This window comes from Anomaloglossus baeobatrachus, chromosome 1, assembly GCF_048569485.1.
Source record: "Anomaloglossus baeobatrachus isolate aAnoBae1 chromosome 1, aAnoBae1.hap1, whole genome shotgun sequence".
Classification (NCBI taxonomy): Eukaryota; Metazoa; Chordata; class Amphibia; order Anura; family Aromobatidae; genus Anomaloglossus; species Anomaloglossus baeobatrachus.
Window position 1 is genome coordinate 360,833,293 of NC_134353.1, and position 27,357 is coordinate 360,860,649.

A 27,357-nucleotide genomic window follows, 5' to 3' on the forward strand; every position below is an offset into this window, starting at 1 on the left:
GATGTTTGGTGAGCACTTTGAACCCCTGGGGGCTTCACAAAAGTTTATAGCGTTGAGCCGTGAAAAGAAAAAAAATTTTTTTTACCACAAAACGGTTGCTTCAACTAGGTAGCTTTTTTTTTCACAAGGGTAACAGGAAAAAATGCACCATAAAATGTATTGTGCATTTTCTCCTGAGTACGCAGATACCTCATATGTGGTGGAAAGTAATTGTTTGGGCGCATGGCGGGGCTCAGAAGAGAAGGAGCGCCATTTGACAGCAAAATTGGTTGGAATCATTAGCGGACGCCATGTCACGTTTGGAGACCCCCTATGGTGCCTAAACAGTGGAGCTCCCCCACAAGTGACACCATTTTGGAAACTAGAGCCCTCAAATAATTTTTCTAGATGTTTGGTGAGCACTTTGAACACCTGGGGGCTTCACAGAAGTTTATAGCGTTGAGCCGTGAAAAGAAAAAATTTTTTTTTTACCACAAAACGGTTGCTTCAACTAGGTAGCTTTTTTTTTCACAAGGCTATCAGGAAAAAATGCACCATAAAACGTATTGTGCAATTTCTCCTGAGTACGCAGATACCTCATATGTGGTGGAAAGTAATTGTTTGAGCGCATGGCGGGGCTCAGAAGAGAAGGAGCGCCATTTGACTTTTCAAACGCACAGACGCAGTGCACTGATCGGCCGCTGCAGGACGCACGGTCGGATGCGATAAAAAAAAGCGTCGGGGATACGTAAAAAAAAAAGTCACGCCAAAAATTGACCATGGATGCAGATACGTTATGTGCATCCCTGATCAGCGCTTGGCGGGACGCACGGACGTATGCGATACAAAAAGCGTCGCAAATACGGAAAAAAGTCACGCCAAAAATTGAGCAGGGATGCCGATCCGTTATGTGCATCCCTGATCAGCGCTTGGCGGGACGCACGGACGGATGCGATACAAAAAGCGTCGTGAATACGGAAAAAAGTCACGCCAAAAATTGACCATGGATGCCGATCCGTTATGTGCATCCCTGATCAGCGCTTGGTGGGACGCACGGACGGATGCAATACAAAAAGCGTCGGGGATACGGAAAAAAAAGTCACGCCAAAAATTGACCATGGATGCCGATCCGTTATCTGCATCCCTGATCAGCGCTCGGCGGGACGCACGGACCGATGCGATACAAAAAGCGTCGTGAATACGGAAAAAAAAGTCACGCCAAAAATTGACCATGGATGCCGATCCGTTATCTGCATCCCTGATCAGCGCTCGGCGGGACGCACGGACGGATGAGATACAAAAAGCGTCGTGAATACGGAAAAAAAAGTCACGCCAAAAATTGACCATGGATGCCGATCCGTTATCTGCATCCCTGATCAGCGCTTGGCGGGACGCACGGACGGATGCGATACAAAAAGCGTCGGGGATACGGAAAAAAAAGTCACGCCAAAAATTGAGCAGGGATGCCGATCCGTTATCTGCATCCCTGATCAGCGCTTGGCGGGACGCACGGACGGATGAGGTGTAAAAATGGACAGGGGATACGGAAAAAAAAAAAAGTTATACTCACAGTACCCAGAGGACTAGCAGGAGGATCACTGACCAGAAGAGCTGCAGAGGAACAGATGGCAGAGAGATGGACAGCTTTACAGGAGCAGCAGGCAGATCAGCAGAATGCCCAGGAAGGACCCAGCGATGGACGCAGATGTGATCAGGCCGGTGAAGACAGGTAAGAGGACGTCGGGGGAGAGCAGAGGGGGAGAGGGGGGGGGTGAGAGCAGAGGGGGGGGTGAGAGCAGAGGGGGGGGGTGAGAGCAGAGGGGGGGGTGAGAGCAGAGGGGGAGGGGGGGAGAGCAGAGGGGGAGACCGGAGAGGGAGCTGCAGAAGCAGAATAGAAATAATGGGGGAGGCAGTCAGATCGCGGGGGGAGCGGATCGGGATGTCGGGGGGGGGGGGGGTGGTTGGGGGGAGCAGATCGCGGGGGGGGCACGGCAGGGGCTATCACGGCAGCGCGCAGGGGCACCACGGGAGCGCGCACGGGCTGCAAAGTGAGCACAGTACTCACTTTGCAGCAGCAGCGGTGACCTCAGCAGCAGCGGTGGTAGCAGATCGGGATGCCGGGGGGGCAGATCGGGGCGTAGGGGGGCAGATCGGGGCGTAGGGGGGCAGATCGGGGGGGGCACGGGCAGGGGCCTTCACGGGAGCGCGCAGGGGCCTTCACGGGAGCGCGCAGGGAGCGGAATACTTACCATTAGAGCTGCAGCGGCGGAGACATCAGAGGCGGCGGCGGCAGCAGCAGCGGTGGCGTGGTACCAAAAGTACCAGCCACTCCACGCTGCAGACATGTTGGGGGAGGGCTCACAGGCCAGCACAGGCCTGGGGAGGCCGGCCACCGGCAGATCAGACCGCCCCACTGCACACTGATTGGAGCGATTGCGCGTCATAGCACGATCGCTCCAATCAGTGCTGCAGGGGCTGGGGGCGGCATGTTTGAGGTCCACCTATGATATGCTGCTGCAGCTGCGGCATCTCATAGCTGGATCTCACAGGATCGCACTAATTCGGGCATTATTTTTGCCGAAATTAGTGCGATCGATGTGGTTGGCGGTTCAGATTTGAACAGCCAATCACATCGATCGTCGATAGGGGGTGGCGATGCCGCCCCCCCTGGGGTCAAGCAAAGGTCCCCTGCTGTAAGAAACAGCAGGGGACATCATTTGAAAGCCGTTGCTATGGCCACGGCAATCAAATGAAGTTTAGGCCGTAAAATTACGTCCCTGGTCGTTAAGTCACGTTAAAATAGGACGTAATTTTACGGCCCGCGGTCGTGAAGGGGTTAATATCAGTGATCGTACACAACTAAGGATATTCCCATATCTATAACCAATTTGAACAGCAACCTCTTTAGCAAGTAAACAAGGTAAAGAGCAAGTATTAAAAAAGGGTATGTCAAACTTACTATCTATTAACTCTTCATCTTCAGGAACTTCCCGAAATATCTTATGGAATGAGAGATTATGCTTCGGTAGCTGTAATTTTCAAAGTAAATATATTGAAAGAATTAAAAAGCTTATGGAAAACATGTAGGTTAATAAGTGAAAAAGTAGAACACAAACTGAGTATTTCCAAGACTATAACAAAGAAAATTTAAGAATACAATTCTATATTTTTCAGTCTTACATTGGTTGTGATAGAACGGCGTCTGTCTGCTGAAGGATCATTCTCCAATAACCTCAGAGATGAAGGATGATCATACGTTTTTGACCTACAAAAAAAAATAAATAATAAATAAATAAATATTGATACCGTTGGATACAACGTGAAACATAAAAAGGTAGTGGAGACAAAGATCAAGATGAAGGAAAGGACAGTGAGGAACGTTACACACTTCACCCTTTCTAGAGCTTGAAGTTACAGATGTTATTGGTACATTTCCTATCTGTCATGGCAAATTATAAATGTCAGGGTCTCTGAGACCTCGTGGAATGCCTGTATTTGGGTTCTCCCTATACCCTCCCACCTGGAAGCAGCCTCTTTTTGTGTGCCATTTATCACTAGTGTGGAGAGCTCGCCTTAATATATGTGTGTTTGCAAGGGCAGAATGCTCCCCATAATTAGCATTTTAAAAAAAAAAAAAAAAAGAGTCAATTACAGCTGGTTTAAGGGCCTTTTACACAAGCCAATGTAAACTACAGTGGAACCTCGGTTTACAAGTAACTTGGTGTACGTATTTCCCTATATCGGCAAAGCTTGCTGCAAATTTGTAACTCCATTTCCAAGCAATCTTTGCTGTACGAGCAAATACTCACCGCACACAATTCCGGTTCCGTACTTTCACTGCGCTCTGACCCGCTCTTGCAGTACACACACACACACACACACACACACACAGCGCAGACACACTATGCTCACCTTACCTTCCGTTCCCTCACTGGCCTCCTGGTTCTTGTAGTCTGCAAGTACAGGATGTGTATCAGGTAACCATCGCAACAATGGAGGAACTTCCGCTGTCAGCCGCTTCTCAAAGGCAGCACTCTGACCAATCAGAAGCAAGCGGCTCCTGCATATGACGTTGATGCTGACAGCGGAAGCTCCTGCATTGTCGCGATGGTTACCCGATACACATACCTGCGGACTACAAGAGCCATGAGGCCGGCGAGGAAATGCAGGGTAACGTGTGTGTGTGTGTGTGTGTGTGTGTGTGTGTGTGTGTGTGTGAGATGGCACAATAGGGGACATTGCACAAGTTGTGGAACGAATTGTCTGAGCTTCCATTATTTCCTATGGGAAATTTTGCTTTGCTGGACGAGTAACTTGGTTTACAAGCACACTCCCAGAACGGATTGTTCTCGTACACCAAGGTTCCACTGTATATGAGGCAAAATGATTGGCAATTTGATACTTCAGTCCCCATGCACTTTGTATATTGTTAGCAGTATAGCCCAGTTTACAAGAGGAGATGTTGTACTGACAACAATTATTTTTAGATCCGCTTCTAGACACAAATCAGTCACACATTGCAGACTGAAAATTCAACAAAGTTACAAAAATATATACAGTACCACTTATAATATGCAAACAATGAATATAGGAATTATGGTACTAAATTACTGTGGGAAAAAAAAAAAAAAAGATACCTAGTTTACAAATTGGCCAATTCATGTAAACCTAACAGCCATCAATAAGGTGTACCGATCTTTGTTGGGCCCCTATCTGAAAATGCCTCTATACGGGTAAAATAAATTAAAAGAAGGGAATTTTGTTTACTTACCGTAAATTCCTTTTCTTCTAGCTCCAATTGGGAGACCCAGACAATTGGGTGTATAGGCTATGCCTCCGGAGGCCGCACAAAGTATTACACTAAAAGTGTAAAGCCCCTCCCCTTCTGCCTATACACCCCCCGTGCTCCCACGGGCTCCTCAGTTTTGGTGCAAAAGCAAGAAGGAGGAAAAAATTATAGACTGGTTTAAAGTAAATTCAATCCGAAGGAATATCGGAGAACTGAAACCATTCAACATGAACAACATGTGTACACAAAAAAACAGGGGCGGGTGCTGGGTCTCCCAATTGGAGCTAGAAGAAAAGGAATTTACGGTAAGTAAACAAAATTCCCTTCTTCTTTGTCGCTCCATTGGGAGACCCAGACAATTGGGACGTCCAAAAGCAGTCCCTGGGTGGGTAAAATAATACCTCGTAATAGAGCCGTAAAACGGCCCCTTCCTACAGGTGGGCAACCGCCGCCTGAAGGACTCTTCTACCTAGGCTGGCATCCGCCGAAGCATAGGTATGCACCTGATAGTGTTTCGTGAAAGTGTGCAGGCTCGACCAGGTAGCCGCCTGACACACCTGCTGAGCCGTAGCCTGGTGCCTCAAAGCCCAGGACGCACCCACGGCTCTGGTAGAATGGGCCTTCAGCCCTGAGGGAACCGGAAGCCCAGCAGAACGGTAAGCTTCGAGAATTGGTTCCCTGATCCACCGAGCCAGGGTTGTTTTGGAAGCCTGTGACCCTTTACGCTGGCCAGCGACAATGACAAAGAGTGCATCCGAGCGGCGCAGGGGCGCCGTACGAGAAATGTAGAGTCTGAGTGCGCTCACCAGATCTAACAAGTGCAAATCCTTTTCACATTGGTGAACTGGATGAGGACAAAAAAGAGGGTAAGGAGATATCCTGATTGAGATGAAAGGGGGATACCACCTTAGGGAGAAATTCCGGAACCGGACGCAGAACCACCTTGTCCTGGTGAAACACCAGGAAAGGGGCTTTGCACGACAACGCTGCAAGCTCAGACACTCTCCGAAGTGAAGTGACTGCTACTAGGAAAACCACTTTCTGCGAAAGGCGTGAGAGAGAAATATCCCTCATTGGCTCGAATGGTGGTTTCTGAAGAACCATCAGCACCCTGTTCAGATCCCAGGGATCTAACGGCCGCTTGTAAGGAGGAACGATGTGACAAACCCCCTGCAGGAACGTGCGTACCTGTGGAAGTCTGGCTAGGCGTTTCTGGAAAAACACAGAGAGCGCTGAGACTTGTCCCTTAAGGGAGCCGAGCGACAAACCCTTTTCCAGTCCAGATTGAAGGAAGGACAGAAAAGTGGGCAAGGCAAATGGCCAGGGAGAAAAACCCTGAGCAGAGCACCACGACAGGAAAATTTTCCACGTCCTGTGGTAGATCTTGGCGGACGTTGGTTTCCTAGCCTGTCTCATAGTGTCAATGACCTCTTGAGATAATCCTGAAGACGCTAGGATCCAGGACTCAATGGCCACACCGTCAGGTTGAGGGCCGCAGAATTCAGATGGAAAAACGGCCCTTGAGACAACAAGTCTGGTCGGTCTGGTAGTGCCCACGGTTGGCCGACCGTGAGATGCCACAGATCCGGGTACCACGACCTCCTCGGCCAGTCTGGAGCGACGAGGATGACGCGGCGGCAGTCGGCCCTGATCTTGCGTAACACTCTGGGCAACAGTGCCAGAGGAGGAAACACATAAGGGAGCTGAAACTGCGACCAATCCTGAACTAAGGCGTCTGCCGCCAGAGCTCTGGGATCTTGAGACCGTGCCATGAACGTCGGTACCTTGTCGTTGTGCCGGGACGCCATTAGGTCGACGTCCGGCATGCCTCAGCGGCAACATATCTCCTGAAACACGTCCGGGTGAAGGGACCATTCCCCTGCGTCCATGCCCTGGCGACTGAGAAAGTCTGCTTCCCAGTTTTCTACGCCCGGGATGTGAACTGCGGATATGGTGGAGGCTGTGGCTTCCACCCACAGTAGAATCCGCCGGACTTCCTGGAAGGCTTGCCGACTGCGTGTCCCGCCTTGGTGGTTGATGTATGCCACCGCTGTGGAGTTGTCCGACTGAATTCGGATCTGCTTGCCTTCCAGCCACTGCTGGAACGCTTCTAGAGCCAGATACACTGCCCTGATCTCCAGAACATTGATCTGAAGCGAGGACTCTCGCTGAGTCCACGTACCCTGAGCCCTGTGGTGGAGAAAAACTGCTCCCCACCCTGACAGACTCGCGTCCGTCGTGACCACCGCCCAGGATGGGGGTAGGAAAACCTGAGAGAGGGAGACGTTCCTGTCGAGGGACGTCGGTTTCCTGTCCCATTTGCGTAGGATGTCCCATTGAAGAGGACGCAGGTGAAACTGCGCGAAAGGGACTGCCTCCATTGCTGCCACCATCTTCCCTAGGAAGTGCATGAGGCGCCTCAAGGGGTGTGACTGACCTTGAAGGAGAGATTGCACCCTCGTCTGTAGTGAACGCTGCTTGTTCAGCGGAAGCTTCACTATCGCTGAGAGGGTATGAAACTCCATGCCAAGATATGTCAGCGATTGGGCCGGTGTCAGATTTGACTTTGGAAAATTGATGATCCACCCGAAACTCTGGAGAGTCTCCAGAGTAGCGTTGAGGCTGTGCTGGCATGCCTCTTGGGAGGGAGCCTAGACCAGCAGATCGTCTAAGTAAGGGATCACCGAGTGACCCTGGCAGTGGAGGACCGCGACTACTGTAGCCATGACCTTGGTGAAAACCCGGGGGGCTGTCGCCAGGCCGAACGGCAGTGCCACGAACTGAAGGTGTTCGTCTCCTATGGCGAAGCGTAGGAAGCACTGATGCTCTGGAGCAATCGGAACGTGGAGATAAGCATCTTTGATATCGATCGATGCAAGGAAATCTCCCTGGGACATTGAGGCGATGACGGAGCGGAGGGATTCCATCCGGAACCGCCTGGTCTTTACGTGTTTGTTGAGCAGTTTCAGGTCCAGGACAGGACGGAAAGACCCGTCCTTCTTTGGAACCACAAACAGGTTGGGGTAAAAACCGTGACCCTGTTGCTGAAGAGGAACAGGGACCACCACTCCTTCTGCCTTCAGAGTGCCCAGCGCCTGCAGAAGAGCCTCGGCTCGCTCGGGAGGCGGGGATGACCTGAAGAATCGAGTCGGGGGACGAGAGGTGAACTCTATCTTGTAACCGTGAGACAGAATGTCTCTCACCCAACGGTCTTTTACCCGTGGCAGCCAGGTGTCGCAAAAGCGGGAGAGCCTGCCACCGACCGAGGATGCGGATTGAGGAGGCCGAAAGTCATGAGGAAGCCGCTTTGGTAGCGGCACTTCCGTTGGTCTTTTTAGGACGTGACTTAGACCGCCATGAATCGGAGTTCCCTTGATCTTTCTGAGGCCTTTTGGACGAGGAGAATTGGGACCTGCCCGCGCCCCGAAAGGACCGAAACTTCGACTGCCCCCTCCTCTGTAGGGGTATGTTCGGTTTGGGCTGGGGTAAGGATGTATCCTTTCCCTTGGATTTCGCCAGAAATTGGCAAACTGGTTAAGCGCTTTTTGGAAGCAGAATCTGACTTCCATTCCCGTAGCCACAAGGCCCTGCGGAGTACCACCGAATTGGCGGATGCAACCGCCGTACGGCTCGCAGAGACCAGGACAGCATTAATAGCGTAAGACGCAAATGCCGACGTCTGAGAGGTTATGGACGCCACCTGCGGTGCGGACGTGCGTGTGGCTGCGTCAATTTTTCGCTTGACCTGCTGAGATAGCTTGTAGCGCCCATACGGCTGCGAATGCTGGGGCAAAAGAAGCGCCGATAGCTTCATAGATGGATTTCATCAGGAGCTGTGGATGGAGCACGGCCTCAGTGCCTGGAGACCGATAGGATCCCACTTCACCCAGAGCCCCAAGGGGGATGGGGAAGGAAAACAGCATGTGGGCTCCAGCCTCCGTACCCGCAATGGATACCTCAACCTTAACAACACCGCCGACAAGAGTGGGGTGAGAAGGGAGCATGCTGGGGGCCCTATATGGGCCCACTTTTCTTCCATCCGACATAGTCAGCAGCTGCTGTTGACTAATCTGTGGAGCTGTGCGTGCATGTCTGCCTCCTTCGCACAAAGCAAAAAACTGAGGAGCCCGTGGGAGCACGGGGGGTGTATAGGCAGAAGGGGAGGGGCTTTACACTTTTAGTGTAATACTTTGTGCGGCCTCCGGAGGCATAGCCTATACACCCAATTGTCTGGGTCTCCCAATGGAGCGACAAAGAAAAAAAAACCCTACACACAATGGGCAGGTAGGATTCAGCTAAGGCTGCTTTCACACATCCGGTTTTAGCTGTGTGGCTAAATCCGGCTCTAAAACCTATGCAACTGATGCGGCGAAAAAAACGCATCCTTTGCATAAGTTTTTACATGCGGCCCGTCCGTTTTTTGCCGGTTGCGGCACGCTACTGAGCATGCGCAGTGCAAAAAAAGTATACGGCAATCGGGATGCGTTTTTTTGCCGCATCACGCCAGCATCCATAGGCATGCATTGGAAAAATCGCCGCATCGGCCGGATGCGGCGCGATGCGTTTTTTTTTCCCGGACAAAAAAAGTGCCAGGCAACGTTTTATCCGGCCGCCGCATGGGCTAAGTATGGCGCATCCAGCAAAAAACGGACGCAATGCAAGGCTATGCGGCACAATCCGGCACAAATGAAAGTCTATGCGGAAAAAAAAACGCAACCGGCGGCAAAAAAACCCAGTTTGTGTTTTTTCTGCAAAGAGCCGGATTGTGCCGCACATCAAAAACCGGATGTGTGAAAGCAACCCAAGATGAAAACATCTGGGCTAAAGGGCGGAGTGCTCGGTCAGAATAGACTGGAATACAAATAAAGACTGAGCAGCACATCCTCTAGGTGTGAACAGTTGCACACTGAAAATGTATGCTTGAATGTAGGAACACAGAGCCACATTAATAGGAAGAGTTTTTGAAGCTTTTTTTTGGGGTGGGGGGCTGCTTTTTCAGGCATTTATTCAGCACAGACGCTATAAAAAAAAACAAAAAAAACCACTGAATATACACCTTAAGCAAGAAGGGACTGTAATTTGTGAAGGAAAGTTTGCCACAATATATTTAGCAGCAATTTCACAATGACCCTTTACAGGCTGTTTTTGAAAGTTCTTATGCCGCCATTAAGGCTATGTCCGCACGTTGCTTTTTACCTGCTTTTTTGCTGCTTTTTCAACTGCAGCGTTTAATGCCAAAGAAGGGAATTTTGTTTACTTACCGTAAATTCCTTTTCTTCTAGCTCCAATTGGGAGACCCAGACAATTGGGTGTATAGCTACTGCCTCCGGAGGCCACACAAAGCATTACACTTAAAAGTGTAAGGCCCCTCCCCTTCTGCCTATACACCCCCCGTGGGATCACGGGTTCCTCAGTTTTAGTGCCAAAGCAAGAAGGAGGAAAGCCAATAACTGGTTTAAGAACAAATTCAATCCGAAGGAACATCGGAGAACCGAAACCATTCAACATGAACAACATGTGTACCCGAACAAAGAAAAATCCCTAAGCAAACAGGGCGGGTGCTGGGTCTCCCAATTGGAGCTAGAAGAAAAGGAATTTACGGTAAGTAAACAAAATTCCCTTCTTCTTTGTCGCTCCTAATTGGGAGACCCAGACAATTGGGACGTCCAAAAGCAGTCCCTGGGTGGGTATAATAACCCCTCGTGATAGGACCGTAAAAACAGCCCTACCCTACAGGTGGGCCGTCGCCGCCTGAAGGACTTGTCTACCTAGGCTGGCGTCCGCCGAAGCGTAGGTATGCACTTGATAGTGTTTGGTAAAAGTGTGCAGACTCGACCAGGTAGCCGCCTGGCACACCTGCTGAGCCGTAGCCTGGTGTCGTAATGCCCAGGACGCACCCACGGCTCTGGTAGAATGGGCCTTCAGCCCTGAGGGAACCGGAAGCCCAGCAGAACGGTAGGCTTCAAGAATTGGTTCCTTGATCCACCGAGCTAGGGTGGATTTGGAAGCTTGCGACCCTTTGCGCTGACCAGCGACAAGGACAAAGAGTGCATCCGAGCGGCGCAGGGGCGCCGTGCGGGAAATGTAGATCCTGAGCGCTCTCACGAGATCCAACAAATGCAAATCCTTTTCAATTGATGAACTGGATGAGGGCACAAGGAAGGCAAGGAGATATCCTGATTAAGATGAAACGGGGATACCACCTTAGGGAGAAACTCCGGAATAGGGCGCAAAACCACCTTGTCCTGGTGAATAACCAGGAAGGGAGATGTGCATGACAGCGCTGCTAGCTCGGACACTCTCCGGAGAGACGTGACCGCTACTAGAAAGGCCACTTTCTGTGAAAGGCGAGAAAGGGAAACATCCCTCATAGGCTCGAAAGGCGGCTTCTGAAGAACAATTAGAACCCTGTTCCGATCCCAGGGCTCTAACGGCCGCTTGTAAGGAGGGACGATATGACAGACCCCTTGCAGGAACGTGCGTACCTGAGGAAGTCGTGCTGGGCGCTTCTGAAAAAATACAGATAGCGCTGAGACTTGCCCCTTGAGGGAGCTGAGCGACAAATCTTTTTCCAACCCGGATTGCAGGAAGGAAAGAAAAGTAGGCAAACTAAATAGCCAGGGAGAGACTCCCTGAGCAGAGCACCAAGACAAGAATATTTTCCACGTCCTGTGGTATATCTTGGCGCAGGTAGGTTCTCTGGCCTGTCTCATGGTGGCAATGACCTCTTGAGACAATCCTGAACCCGCTAGGATCCAGGACTCAATGGCCATACAGTCAGGTTCAGGGCCGCAGAATTCTGATGGAAAAACGTCCCTTGAGACAGCAAGTCTGGTCGGTCTGGTAGTGCCCACGGTTGGCCTACCGCGAGGTGCCACAGATCCGGGTACCACGACCTCCTTGGCCAGTCTGGAGCGACGAGGATGGTGCGGCGGCAGTCGGACCTGATCTTGCGCAGCACTCTGGGCAACAGAGCCAGAGGTGGAAACACATAAGGAAGCCGGAACTGCGACCAATCTTGAACTAAGGCATCTGCCGCCAGAGCTCGGTGATCGTGAGACCGTGCCATGAAAACTGGGACCTTGTTGTTGTGCCGGGACGCCATTAGGTCGACGTCCGGCATCTCCCAGCGGCGACAGATCTCTTAAAACACGTCCGTGTGGAGAGACCATTCCCCTGCGTCCATACCCTGGCGACTGAGGAAGCCTGCTTCCCAGTTGTCCACGCCTGGGATGTGAACTGCGGATATGGTGGAGGCCGTGGCTTCCACCCACGTCAGAATCCGCCGGACTTCCTGGAAGGCTTGCCGACTGCGAGTTCCTCCTTGGTGGTTGATGTATGTCACCGCTGTGGAGTTGTCCGACTGAATACGGATCTGCTTGCCTTCCAGCCACTGCTGGAAGGCTGGTAGGGCAAGATACACTGCTCTGATCTCCAGAACGTTGATCTGAAGAGTGGACTCTTGCTGAGTCCGCGTACCTTGAGCCCTGTGGTGGAGAAAGACTGCTCCCCACCCTGACAGACTCGCATCTGTCGTCACTACCGCCCAGGATGGAGGTAGGAAGGATTTCCCTTTCGACAATGAGGTGGGAAGCAGCCACCATCGAAGAGAATCCTTGGCCGCCTGAGAGAGAGAGACGTTGCTGTCGAGGGACGTCGACCTCCCGTCCCATTGGCGGAGAATGTCCCATTGTAGTGGACGCAGATGAAACTGCGCGAAAGGGACTGCCTCTATTGCTGCCACCATCTTCCCTAGGAAGTGCATGAGGCGTCTCAAGGGGTGTGACTGACCTTGAAGGAGAGGTTGCACCCCTGTCTGCAATGAACGCTATTTGACAAGCGGAAGCTTCACTACCGCTGAGAGAGTATGAAACTCCATGCCAAGATATGTTATCGACTGGGTCGGGGTTAGATTCGACTTGGAAAAGTTGATGATCCACCCGAAACCCTGGAGGGTCTCCAGCGCCACGTTCAGGCTGTGTTGGCATGCCTCTTGAGAAGGCGCCTTGACCAGCAGATCGTCTAAGTAAGGGATCACGGAGTGTCCCTGAGAGTGTAGGACTGCAACTACAGCTGCCATGACTTTGGTGAAGACCCGTGGGGCTGTCGCCAGACCAAAAGGCAGGGCTACGAACTGAAGGTGTTCGTCTCCTATAACGAAGCGTAGAAAACGCTGATGCTCTGGAGCAATTGGTACGTGGAGATAAGCATCCTTGATGTCTATCGATGCTAGGAAATCTCCTTGAGACATTGCGGCGATGACGGATCGGAGGGATTCCATCCGGAACCGTCTGGTTCTCACGTGGATGTTGAGAAGTTTTAGGTCCAGAACGGGACGGAAAGACTCGTCCTTTTTTGGTACCACAAACAAATTGGAGTAAAAACCGTGACCTTGCTCTTGAAGAGGAACAGGGATCACCACTCCTTCCGCCTTTAGAGTGCATACCGCCTGTAGGAGAGCATCGGCTCGGTCGGGAGGCGGAGACGTTCTGAAGAATCGAGTTGGAGGACGAGAACTGAACTCTATCCTGTACCCGTGAGACAGAATGTCTCGCACCCAACGGTCTCAGACCTGTGGCAGCCAAATGTCGCCAAAGCGGGAGAGCCTGCCACCGACCGAGGATGCGGAGGGAGGAGGCCGGAAGTCATGAGGAAGCCGCCTTGGTAGCGGGTCTTCCGGCTGTCTTTTTTGGGCGTGACTGAGCCCGCCAAGAATCTGAACTCCTCTGATCCTTTTGAGTCCTTTTGGACGAGGAGAATTGGGACCTGCCCGAACCTCGAAAGGACCGAAACCCCGACTGTCCCCTCCTCTGTTGGGGTTTGTTTTGTCTGGGCTGAGGTAAGGATGAATCCTTACCCTTGGACTGTTTAATGATTTCATCCAAGCGCTCACCAAACAGCCGGTCACCCGAAAATGGCAAACTGGTTAAACATTTTTTGGAAGCAGAATCTGCTTTCCATTCCCTTAACCACAAGGCTCTGCGTAAAACCACGGAGTAGGCAGATGCCACTGCCGTACAGCTCGTAGAGTCCAGGACAGCATTAATCGCGTAAGACGCAAATGCAGACATTTGAGAGGTTAAGGATGCCACCTGCGGAACAGATGTACGTGTGACCGTGTCAATCTGTGCAAGACCAGCTGAAATAGCTTGGAGTGCCCATACGGCTGCGAATGCAGGAGCAAACGACGCGCCGATAGCCTCATAGATGGATTTCAACCAGAGCTCCATCTGTCTGTCAGTGGCATCTTTAAGTGCAGCCCCATCCTCCATTGCAACTATGGATCTAGCCGCAAGCCTGGAGATAGGGGGATCCACCTTGGGACACTGGGTCCAGCTCTTGACCACGTCAGGAGGAAAGGGATAACGTGTATCCTTAAGCCGTTTGGAGAAACGCTTATCTGGATAAGCGTGGTGTTTCTGGACTGACTCTCTAAAGTCAGAATGGTCCAGAAAAGTACTTAATTTCCGCTTGGGAAATCTGAAATGGAATTTCTCCTGCTGTGAAGCTGACTCCTCCACTTGAGGAGCTGGGGGAGAAATATCCAACATTTTATTGATGGACGCGATAGATTGTTCACTATGGCGTCACCATCAGGAGTATCTAGATTGAGAGCGGTCTCAGGGTCAGAATCCTGATCAGCTATTTCCGTCTCATCACACAGAGAATCCTCCTGCTGAGAGCCTGACCAGTGAGATGATGTAGAGGGCCGCTCATAGCGAGCTCTCTTAGGCTGTCTGGGACTGTCGTCCGTGTCAGAGCCATCACCCTGGGATGCGTGGGACACCCCCGGAGCTGTTCCAACTGAGGGGGGCCAGGGAGCAATGAATCAACAGCGCCCATGTCTGAGTTACTGGTCTAGACTGCAAAGTTTCTAGAATCTGAGACATAGTCACAGATAATCTATCCGCAAAAATTGCAAACTCTGTCCCCGTCACCTGGACAGTATTCACAGGTGGATCTCTCTGGGACACCTCCAGCAGAGGCCCTGGCCGAGCAGGGAGCACAGGGACCGAACACTGCACACAATGGGGGTCAGTGGAACCTGCCTGTAGAACAGCCGCACAAGCGGTGCAAGCAGCATAGAAAGCCTGTGCCTTGGCACCCCTGTTTTCTTGCGGACGACATGCTATATTCTCCTCCAGGAGGGTATATAGCCAAGAATCACCAGCGACTTAGTGCAATGTATAGCATGCATGCATAAAAATACAAATGAACACTTTCACTAGTGGGGTCAGCACCGGAGGGTGCCGCTTACCGCCCGCTAAGAGCGGGTGTGTAGTCGCCAGAATCCCGTGCCTGGGTGTCCCAGAACTTGTCTCCCCTTTCCAGCTCAGCCTGCACATCAGGAATGGCTGCCGTCGTTCTGTGAAGAGGGGCGGACCGTGGGCGTGCCTCAGACAAAGTGCGGGAAGCTGGCTTCCCACTGTGCTCAATGTGAGGGCTGGAGTATGTAAAGCAGATTCCAGCCCTCGGCGCTGACTTTCTGTATAGCGTCCCGCCCTTCCCCTGACTGGCAGGCCTGGGGGCGGGAACGAAACGGAACTAGGCCGCAAAAGCCGGGGACTAGTAAAAAGCGCGGCCGACAAATCTGCACGGCCAGCGCGGAAGTCCCCGGCGCACCACAAGTCCCAGCCGCGTCGCAGTAAAAACTGTCAGCAGGGGTCGGCGCGGCAGTTCCCCACACACTAACTCCCTTAGCAAGCTGTGGAAGTGTGGCACAAGCGCAGCAGCGCTATTGTCCCCGACGCACTAACACACCCAGCAATGCTGCAGTGTGTGCGCGGTCTGTACGGGGACACAGAGTACCTTGGCGTAGCAGGGCCCTGTCCCTGACGAAACTCCGCTCCATATCCAGCAGATTCCCCAGGGGCTGTGGACGGAGCACGGTCTCTGTGCCTGGAGACCGGTAAATCCCACTTCACCCAGAGCCCAAAGGGGGATGGGGAAGGATGCAGCATGTGGGCTCCAGCCTCTGTACCCGCAATGGGTACCTCAACCTTAACAAACACCGCCGACACAAAGTGGGGTGAGAAGGGAGCATGCTGGGGGCCCAAGTATGGGCTCTCTTTTCTTCCAACCGACATAGTCAGCAGCTGCTGCTGACTAAAACAGTGGAGCTATGCGTGGATGTCTGACCTCCTTCGCACAAAGCTTGAAAAACTGAGGAACCCGTGATCCCACGGGGGGTGTATAGGCAGAAGGGGAGGGGCCTTACACTTTTAAGTGTAATGCTTTGTGTGGCCTCCGGAGGCAGTAGCTATACACCCAATTGTCTGGGTCTCCCAATTAGGAGCGACAAAGAAATAGTTGTGTTCTGCTTTTCAAGCAAAGTCTATGGGAATTTGGGTTTCTTGTCCGCACTATGCAGTTCAAACTGCAGCCTTTTTGTTGCAGAACTTTGGTCAAAAACTCAGCTTTGCAGTGCAAAACCCAAATGACATGTCAGTTGTTTTTGCCATTTGGGTTTTGCACTGCAAAGCTGAGTTTTTGACCAAAGTTCTGCAACAAAAAGGCTGCAGTTTGAACTGCAAAGTGCGGACAAGAAACCCAAATTCCCATAGACTTTGCTTGAAAAGAAGAACACAACCATTTTGGCATTGAGGCTGTGTGCACACGCTGCGTTTTTTACCGCGGAAACGCTGCGTTTTGAACCGCAGCGTTTCAGTGGCAAATTGCATGCGTTCAGCTTTCCCAGCAAAGTGTATGGGAAAGCTGAAAAATCAGTGCACACGCTGCGTTTCTTTCCGCAGCGTTTTGGATGCCAAAAATCGGTGCGGAAAGAAAAGCAGCATGTCACTTCTTTTGTGCGTTGTGGCTGCGTTCTCTCCCCCATTGAAATCAATGATGTGGGGTCAGAACGCAGCTACACCGCATGGACCTGCTTTTTTGTTGCGGTCCGCGGCCTTTGTCGGCATGCAGAACGCAGGCATTTACCTGGAAGTGAGGTCAAGAGGTTTCCTGTTGACCTCACTTCCTGGCAAAGCCCCCGGTGTCACCAAAGTGCCCGCCCCGACCCCCGACCCCCCCCTCCCGAAAATCCAACATGGCCGCGCGCACAGTAGCGCACCGGCCGCCCTGCTCCTATGATTTCTGTCGCATGTGCAATAACACATGCGACAGAAAACTGTTCCCCAGGCCCTGCCCGTTCACCCCAATTCCCCCCGGTGTCATACATACCTGTCCGGTTGCAGCGCTGATCCCCCGCGGCCCCCTCCTCCTTCACAGTGCACGCTGGCCGGTCACATGTGCAGAGCAGCTGACAGCCAGCACAGTGTTCAGTGTGAGCTGTGCTGGCTGCTCGGCAGTCTGCAGCTGTGACCCGGGGAGAGTGGGTGCAGATTTTTACACCCACTCTCCTCAAATGGAGGGTCTGCCCTCCTAGAAAATGGGGGGTACGTTCCCTGAACGTGCCCCCATGTTCTAGAAGGTCCAGAGGCGACGTGGGACGTCCAAATGGATTTCTGCGGACCCATTTTTTTTATTAAATTGGAGAACAAGGGAATGTTTTGGGGAGTGTTTTTTCTAATAAAAAATTTTTTGTTGTCTTTTTTTGCTTTTGTTTACGGTCAATTAGTTATGTCGGGTGTCTGATAGACGCCGTGACATCACTAATTGCTGGGCTTGATGCCAGGTGACATTACACATCTGGTATCAACCCCATTTATTACCCCGTTAGCCAACGCACCAGGGCGCGGGATGAGTTGGGGCGAAGCGCCAGGATTGGCGCATCTAATGGATGCGCCACTTCTGGGGCGGCTGTGGCCTGCTATTTTTAGGCTGGGAAGAGTCCAATAACCATGGCTCTTCCCACCCTGAGAATACCAGACCTCAGCTGTCAGCTTCACCTTGGCTGGTGATCTAATTTGGGGGGACCCCATGTTGTTTTTTTTTTATTATTTTTATTTATAAATAAAAAAAAAAACCTGGGGAGCCCTCCAAATAGATCACCAGACAAGATGAAGCTGCCAGCTGTGGTTTGCAGGCTATAGCTGTCTGCTTTACCCTGACTGGCTATCAAAAATAGGGGGGACCCCATGCCATTTTTTTTTTGTTTTTGTGATAAAAAGTAGGCTAGGCACCCTTTAGTGCCACATGAAAGGTACTAAAGGTGCCAGCTTAGAATATGCAGGGGGGGGGTGGGACGTTGTATATATATTTGACCTCCATTGACGCTTTTTAGGCTGGATGCCCACAATCGGGGTTTGCAGCGTTTTGGGCGCAGAGTGTTTTCCCTGCGTCCATGACGCTGCGTTGTGCAGTAGAAGCACAGTGGAAGGATTTTTAGAAATCTCATGCCCACTGTGCTTCTCTTCTCCGCAGCATAAACCGACCGGTGGCGCAGCTTCCCGAGCCTCAGCATGTCAATTTATGCTGCGTAGATGTGTGTTCTCTGCAGGTAGCATAGAGCTCCACAGCAGCCTGAACCCAAATCGTGGGCATGGGCAGCTGCAGGAAGGCTGACACTGTGTACTAGACGCCGTGTCGCTGGATCATGGCCACATAGCCTTAGACCCCTTTCACACGTCAGTGATTCTGGTACGTTTGTGCTTTTTTTTTAAACGTACCAGGATCACTGACATACGCAGACCCATTCTAATGAATGGGTCTGCTCACACATCAGTGATTTTTCACTGCACGTGTCTCTGTGCGGCGTACCCGCGTGTGCGTGATTGCCGCACGGAGACATGTCCATTTTTTTCTGGCATCACTGATGTTCCACGGACCACGCAGTGGTGTGGTCCGTGAAACACGTGCCAGAAAAAAACGTGCTTTTAAAATAAAAATCATTTTAACTCACCCGGCGTCCAGCGATGTCCTCTGCAGCCCGTGCAGCTTGCTGCTTCTGAGCCGGCTCATTATTGTCGCGCATATTCATGATGTGCGACACAGCCGACCTGGAAGCAGCTGCTGCGGGGGTCAAGGCCGGCCGGATGCTGCACCGCGGGAGCGATCAGCACCATGGAGAGCGGGAGCGGGCACAGGTGAGTTAATCTCTAAGTGCAATCACGGGCCACGGAGAACGGAGCCCGTATTGCACTTAGACAACCCATGTGTGCCGTGATTCACGGCACACGGAGGTACATGTGCGTGTTTTTCACGCCAGTGAAAAACGTCAGTGTTTTTCACTGACGTGTGAAACGGGCCTAAAAGTGAGAATATTGTTGCTACAGCAACATTTTGGGTGAAGTAGCTGTGGATTCAAAATGCTTAATATACTCCTGAATAAAATCCTTGATGGGTGCAGATTCCAAAATGGGGTCACTTGTGGGGGTTTTCTGACGTATAGGTACCTAAGGGGCCCTGCTAATGTGACATAGTGCGCGAAGTTTATTTCAACTTTTCCAAAATTCAAATGGTGCTCCTTCCATTCCAAGCCCTCCCATTTATCCAAACAGAATGTGGGGAAGTAAATGACATCACAGGTTTTTTTTTCCAAAAGTCTGTGTTCAACCAACTTTATTAACACTGACAAGTCTTAAAAAACGCACCTAAAAAAACGCATGAAAAACGCATGAAAAACGCATGAAAAACGCATGCGTTTTCGATGCGTTGTTTCTCAAAAAGCATTTACTATTCTCCCCTCTGCCAGAGGGTGCGTTTTTTTCCGCGCGGAAAAAAAAGCAACGTGTGCACATACCCTAAACGCTGCAGTTGAAAAAGCAGCAAAAAAGCAGGTAAAAAGCAGGTAAAAAGCAACGTGCGGACATAGCCTTACCCTTTGACTTCAGGCTTCGCTGATACCGCAGGTCCCCAATGCGTTCCACAGCAGTCTGTAGTCTAAAGCGCTACTGGTGAATGTAGATTGATATTATTTATTTTACATTTCTTATTATTTGTAAATGCTCACACCTCACCTGGTCAAGCCTCCAACTCTCTCCGCTCTCTCCCCAACATCCCCTAGGAGAGGTTCTTCAAGGCTGAATGACTTAACATCTGCAAGACGTTTTTTGCTCTTCTTTATTTTCACAGTGCCCAATGAAGAATCTGGAGAAATACTAAACAGAATATGAAGAAATTAATATGAAGAAATTAAAGCAAAAAACATAGTGAGAAAGATGAAAAAAAGAAAAAAAAATATATATATATATATACACTTGAAAGTCTCAAAATTTAAATTTCAACATGGAGAAGGAAAAATCGTGGCGTTATGGAAATCATAGGATGGATAGACATGATAATGATATGTAAGTGTTAAAAAAGTGGAAACAAAAAATGTCAAAACATTTTTTATTAATTCAGTATCAAGGGTATCACCTTATCAATGAGGTGGTGGAACCAGTGATTTGGCAATTTCTCCAAAGTATCACAAGACATGTTAACGTAGGCCACATGTTGTTCGTGCTACTGTAAACAGCATGCGTGGCCTAATCATGGCATCATGGCCTGCAGTGTCTCCAGACTTTGTAAATTTGTGTGCTCATAGTTAATCATATCAATCAATAAATATAATAGCCAATGTATCCATTATATTATCATATTCCAAAAGAACAAAGTATATACAGTATAGTCTTATGAGCATCAGGCACAGTAAAAGATATTCCTATTACAGTGCTACTTATTTGAAATGAGCATCTAAAATGTCTTGAAAGAAGGTCTTCTCAAAGAGTTAATTAAGGTGGTGTCACACACAGCGACGACGACATCGCTGCTAAGTCGCCATTTTCTGTGACGTAGCAACGACCTCAATAGCGATGTCGCTGTGTGTGACACATAACAACGATCAGACCCCTGCTGCGAAATCGCTGCTCGCTCCTGTATGTTCAAGGTCATTTTTTGATCGCTGCTATCCCGCTGCGCCATAATGATAAGCTCAGCATCCTTGTGTTTGACACCACAGCAGCGACGGTTGCGACAACGCTGAAGGCAGTGACGTAAGACAAGGGCGTGTTTTTGCGGTGTATTTTGCAACGCCCCTATGACTCCTATTGGTGGTTACAACAGCGTTCCGATTGGGTACCTTGCCGAAGGCGTTACAGTGATTTCATTCTTTAAGTTCCATTCTTTGTTCTACGTAGTAGATTCTCTATCTGGTGTCGCTAGTGTGTCGTTCTTTGTGGATCTGAATGAAATGAAATAGAATGAATAAAAGCACTACTGCGTGTTCCTTTGTTTGGCACGGTCACCTAATCAGGCGCTGCTGTAGTGATCACCAATCGGAATAGAGGGGCGTGAAAAGAGGCAACGCAAAACATGTCTAGGGGTAAACACCACGCCTCTATCAAGGTCTGAGTCGTCGCAAAGCGACGCGTGTGACACCGCACAACGACCGTCGAGGTCGCTATGATCGCTGCTCCGTTGCTGCTTAAAATTACATGTTTGACAGCTTACTAGCGATCATCTAAGGTCGCTGTTACGTCACAGGAAATGGTGACGTAACAGCGACGTCGTTGTTGTGTGTGAACCCAGCTTTACAGCAAACTTCATTTACATGGGTAAGTCAGAGATTAGCACAATGATTTCAACAACCCTGGTTTGTTGTCCAATACAGTTCCACATGACAGCCGTACCAAAACAGTGGTCATGTTGACAGTTCTCTGGGCATTGCCGCCACTTAAAAGGTCCCCGCAAGGACACGTTGTAGATTGAGTGGCCTACTAAGTGGCACATGTGCCCAGAATCCAGGGCAAAGGATTGCCAGAGCAGAAGTGAACACTGCCCAGGACCAGCAGCCACAGATTAGACTGACGCCAGATCAGGGTAGTTCAAAGAATTTTTGCTCATCTCTAAAGTCAATATTTGCTTCTCAATAAGGCTTTGAGCGCACACTGCGTTTTTTGCTTCACTTTGTTGCCCCAACTGCATGTCTCTCCTTCTCCAAGCAAAAGTCTAAGATAATTCAGAAAGGCTGTGCGCATGTTGCTTCTTTTGTTCCTTGCAGTTTTGGGTGCAGAAAAAAGAAGCATTATATGAATTCTTTGTGCATTTTTGTTCTGCTGTTTTTTTTTGCCCTTCCAACCATTGACTACACTAAACAAAAAAAAAAAAAAAAAAAAAAAGGAATGGCACAAAAAACATGCATGTTTTTGTTACGTTTTTTGGCCAGAAGCTGCAGAAATTTTCTGCAGTGTGCGCACAAACCCTAACAGAGAAGAAAAAAAAAAAAAAAAAAAAAGTGATGACATTACAGCACTTAAAGGGAATCTGTCACCATTTTGAGCTATTTAATATGGACATACAGTTGTATACAGTTATAATTAGTCATACCTGTATGCCTCCTGGATGATGGCTTGTTCTGTAAAAATCATATTTTACAGCTTTCATCTTCCAGGCTATGGGGTGTGCACTGCTCAGAAGAAAAGACTGCCTCTAGTCTTCATTGTAAAAGATTTTTCCTCCCTTTTTCTATCTGAGGGCTCATGTCCACTTGCGATTTTCATGAGTCGATTTAAAAAAAAAAAAAAAATTGTATTGCACTCACACCAGAGTTAATCTATGGTGCAGTGTCCTTTTGCTATTTTTTTTTTCTCGTCTCGAATGATTCTCTTGGTGCAATTGCAGCATGCTGCGTTTTGCACTGTCTCGGCTCACACACACCCCCAACATCGCACTGCACTCGCATGTTATAGACAGACAGCGGAGGAGATGGGAGAAAGTGTTCCCTCCATCTTCTCTGCACATGTGAGGCAATCGCAAGATCACATCACAGTTGCATGACCCTCGGCTGACGCATGCAGCAGAGGGGCATTAGCATATTGCTTCTGATGCTCTCGCATCGGAAGCGGTACGCAAGTGGACATGAGCCCTTAGGCTAAGGACATATGGCAAGAAAAACAGAGCGAGTGGAATGTGATTTTAAATAACAAAAGAAAAAAAATTTTTAAAATTTAAAAAAAAAAAAAAAAAAAAATCACCCACTCACATAGCCCTTGCATGACACACAGACTACCACATAGATACCACTAGCCCAATTTTTCGGGAGGGGAATGGGACCGATTTTTTTATACGCACGTGTGACTCCAGCCTAAGGAAGAGAACAGGAGGACGAATCGTGCATAATGAAAACCGGAGGCAGTCTTATATTCTGGGCAGTGCACACCCCATAGCCTGGAAGATCAAAAGATATAAAAGATTATTTTTACTGAACAAGCCATCATCCAGGAGGCATACAGGTATGACCAATTTCAGCTGTATACAACCTGTATGCCCATATTATTAACTGAGAAAGGTAATCGATTCCCTATAAAGAGAACCAGTCAGCAGGATTTAGTAATATAAAAGGAAAGGTACGGCCATATTGATGTCGTTATACTGATTAAATTGACACCTTTGGTGAAGGAATCTGATCTGTGGTTCTTGTTTAACACTAGAAGTCCCAGAGAGGGGTCATTTAACATTTCTACCATTGGAACCCTATGGAACTTGAAATTCTTGGGACTTCTAGTGTTAATCAGCATTTGAGGTTTTCTTTAAAAGGGAACCTGTCAGATGCCCTATGCCCTCCCACCCAGCAGCATTGATGCCCGTATGCCTAAATTCCCCGCTTAACCAGCCCTGTATAACACTTTAAACCCCCCCAAAGCCTTATAAACCTCGCTGTCCTAGTCGAAGGAGTGTTCCCCAGACTAGTTGACACACTTTACATGTTATTACGCCCCTGTGGGTATGATAACATGATTTCTTTGAGCTGGTGTCATCGCTAGCTCCTGAAAATCTGGTACATGCACACGGCTCATTTCGGCAAAGACAGTGCGCTTTGAAGCAAGGTGTACTCTAGCCGGCTTCATTCAAAGCACTGCGTATGACCGAGAGTTCAGAAGACGTGTAAGTGAGCCGTCTTCCGAACGTCCGGTAATGAGCAGTTCGTTTAGTGCACCGGGAAGCATATCCACCCTACTTCTGAGGCATACTGATGCTGCCAAAATGAGCCGTGCGAGATTTCCAGGAGCTGGTGGTGAATCCGGCTCGAGGAAATCAGGTTATCACACCCACAGGGACATGATAACATGTAAAGACAGCCAACTAGTCTGGGGAACTAACACCCCTTCGATTAGTCAATGCCCTAATTAGCATAGGGACAGCGAGGTTTGTTATAAAAACATGAATAGCATTAGAGGGAACCAATCACCAGGATTTTTGTATATAACCTAAAGCCAGTGATATACTGGCACTATCAGGCTGATTATCTACATACCTGTAGTGGTCAGCTCAGATGTTTAGGTTTTCAAATCCAAGAAAGTGAAGTTTAAAAATCGGCAGCTTCTTGAGTGGCAGCTGCAATGGAGCAGATAATATCTGTGGGAATATTCATATGGATTCCCGCTCCCCTGCCTGTTGTTGCTCCTTCTCTGTTCTCTATGCTAATTTTACTATTCAGTAATTCCTTCACTAAGATGGTGTCAGAGTTGGTGCTTGTCCTTAGCGCTTATCTCCGGTGCCATCTTTGTGAAGATCATGTTACCCCCTGCTATTCTTGCGGCTGAGAGAGCGGCACATGCGCCCTCGCATCTTCTGCTCTCGTTGTGACCGCGGGAGCGCGCGCGGTCACAACAGAAGTGGAGAACAGCTGATCGGAGGACACGATTAGCTGCAGAAGAAGACACCGTGCCAGTACAGCGGCACTGACGTCACTGGATTAGGTGAGTCCATTGTGAACTTACCTCACCTGACCCCGTGCCGTGTGATCCAGTGCCAATGTCGCTGGCACACTGCTGTCGGCTTGTTCCTCCGGTCTGTCACGTCATCCAATCAGCTGTTTCAGGGGGTGGTCTCCACTTTCAGTTGTGACCGTGCACGCACTCCCGCTGTCACAACAAGAGCAGAAGATGCGAGGGCGCATGCGCCGCCTTCTCAGCCACAAAATAGAATAGCAGGAGGTAAAACGATCGTCACAAAATGGCACTAGAAATAAGAGCTATGCGCAGGCCCAAACTCCAACACCATCTTAGTGAAGAAATTATTGAATAGTAAAATTAGAAGAGAGAGGGAGGAACAACAGGCAGGGGAGCGGGAATCCATATGAATACCCACCCATATATTATCTGCTCCATTGCAGCTGCCACTCAAGCAGCTACCGAATTTTTAAACTTCACCATGTTGGATTTGAAAGCCTAAACATCTGAGCTGACCACTAATGGTATGTAGAGAATCAGCCTGATAGCGCCAGTATAGGGCTAGGTTCACACGCTGCGTTTTTTTGACGCTGCGTTTGTGCATTTTTTGCTGCAAAAAACGCACAAGAACGCACCCGCGTAAAAAAAAAACGCGGCAAAAACGTGCTCATTTTTGCCGCGATTTGGTGCGTTTTGCTGCGTTTTTGCTCACTGCGTCTTTACGCGTTTTTTATCAGTGAACAAAAAAAAAAAAGTCTGATGTCATTTCCTTCTTCAATATGTTCTTCATTCTCCACTAGTGTATGGAGGAGAGCAGACAGCTGCAGAACTACAAGGCTCAGCATACTCCATCCAATAGTGTATGCAGGAGAGCAGACAGCAGCTGTCGAACTACAAGGCTCAGCATCCTCCTTCCAGGACTGTATGCAGGATTTCTTTGCCCCCCCCCCCTTTCCCCAAACAAAAAAAATGACGTGGGCTTCGCCATATTTTTGTATGCTAGCCGGGTACAGCAGGCAGGTACGGGCTGCCCCCAACCCCCAGCTGCCTATTTGTACCCGGCTGGGAACCAAAAATATAGATAAGCCCTTTTTTTTTTTTAATTATTTCATGAATTTCATGAAATAATAAAAAAAAAAATGACGTGAGCTTCGCCTAATTTTTGAGTCCAGCCAGGTACAACTAGGCAGCTGGGGGTTTGGAATCCACAGTGCAGGGTGCCCATGCTTTCTGGGCACCCCCGCTGCGAATTGCAGTCCGCAGCCACCCCAGAAAATGGCGCTTTCATAGAAGCGCTATCTTCTGGCGCTGTATCCAACTCTTCCAGCTGCCCTGGTGACGGTGGCTCGCTGGGTAATAATGGGGTTAGGGCTAGCTGTGTATTATCAGCTGGCCCTAAGCCCGAAATTCATCGTGTCACGCCAATATTAGGTATGGCCACCATGAATTTCTAGTAAAGATAAAAAAAAAACAAAAAACAGAACAATATTTTTATTAGAAATAAAACACAACACAATTAGTGACTCCATCTTTATTGAAATAAAGAGTCCCCCTCCGCAGTAATCCTGGGCCAAGGGTCCCGCGCCGTCCAATCCGGAGCCAATATCATCTGATCGGTTTGCTGGAAGGCAAAGCGATCAGATGATGTGTCAGGATCCAGGATGTCAATCACATGACACAGCAGCTGATTGTATAACCGGCTTTTATACAATCAGCTGATGCATCAGTGCAACAAAAAAAATACTCACTTATGTGCTGATTACCGGCAGCTCCTGGAGCGAGTCTGATCCCGTCCGATCGCTCCAGGAGCTGCCGGTAATCAGGGATGAAGTCTCCTGACGGCATCCGCTGATAGGTTAAACCGGCCTGGCGCCCGCGTCACCCTGAGACTTACGATCAGCTGATGCGTCAGTTGACTGCATCAGGTGATCCATCGCCAGGTCCTGCAGGCATACGTACCCGGGGAGACTGCACACAGCCGGAGCGGCGATACCGTGAGAGGAGCTGGGAGCGGACATGGCACCGGGAGTCTGCAGACAGGTATGACTTTTTTTTTCTGCTGTTCACTTTTGTTTTCACAGCTGCCTCCACCTCCCGCCCAGACATGACGCTGCACGGGAGCGGACATGCACAGGACTGGAGGTGGAAGCGGCGATGACGGTACAGGGAGGATTCACGCTTCTGTGTTTACTGACAGAAGGAATCCCCTTCCTGTACATGTCACTTTACTACCCACCTCCTGCGTTTATAGCTGCGTTTTTGGTCTTAGAAACGCACCAAAATGCAGCTATAATAACAATTTGCGTTTCTCATTGCGTCTTTCAACATCCCATTGCACTCAATGGATGAAAAACGCGGGAATAATTGACATGCTGCGTTTTTGTGGTCACCACAAAAACGCAGCTGAAAAAAAAAACGCTGTGTGCAGACAGCAAAAATGAAAACTCATAGACTTTGCTGGGGAAAGCAAAGTCATGCAGTTTTCTGGGCAAAAACGCACCCGAAAAACGCGCAAAAGCGCCGCGAAAAACGCGCTGTGTGAACTTGCCCTAGCACTGCCTTTAGGTTATATACAAAAATCCTGGTGATTGGTTTAATGTAGATAGACCTAGTTAAGGTCATAATATTTAGTAATCTGCTTTTACAGAACTAGCTCTGGTGACATTTGTGTAAAACAGTCTGCATGGTGTGTGACACTATAATTATGCTGCATACTGATAGATTGTAAGGGCGGTACTAGGACTGAAGCTGCATGTTGTGTAGCAATATACATATTAAAAGGATCACTTGAGTTCAATGCAACTATTTATGAGACATTCTAGCTTCCAGATCAAAAATGGTATATATTGTATATGCTAAACAAATGCTAACATATACATTCCGATTAGGTGACTTGAGTAGCCTACGTCAGATGTTTTCCTGAGCAATCACTGATCAAACTACAGCAATCCTTTAGCTGGTGGAACACTACTGTGCTCAATAATCGCAACGGGTAGTGATGAGCGAGCACTGCCGTGCATGGTACTCGCAATGGGT

The 27,357-nt window shown here is 49.4% G+C and overlaps 1 protein-coding gene across 3 annotated transcripts in view; it reads right to left on the bottom strand.

Annotated features, from left to right (window-relative positions):
• Positions 1-27,357, bottom strand: part of LOC142292855 (GRAM domain-containing protein 2B-like) — a 182,030-nt gene that overhangs the window by 65,546 nt on the left and 89,127 nt on the right. For all 3 annotated transcript variants that reach the window (XM_075337797.1, XM_075337795.1, XM_075337796.1), the window contains exons 2-4: positions 19,627-19,767; positions 3,160-3,244; positions 2,939-3,008 (exon numbers count right to left, since the gene is read on the bottom strand). In XM_075337797.1, the coding sequence (XP_075193912.1) occupies positions 2,939-3,008; positions 3,160-3,244; positions 19,627-19,767 (296 nt within the window). The remainder of the gene's footprint in view (positions 1-2,938; positions 3,009-3,159; positions 3,245-19,626; positions 19,768-27,357) is intronic.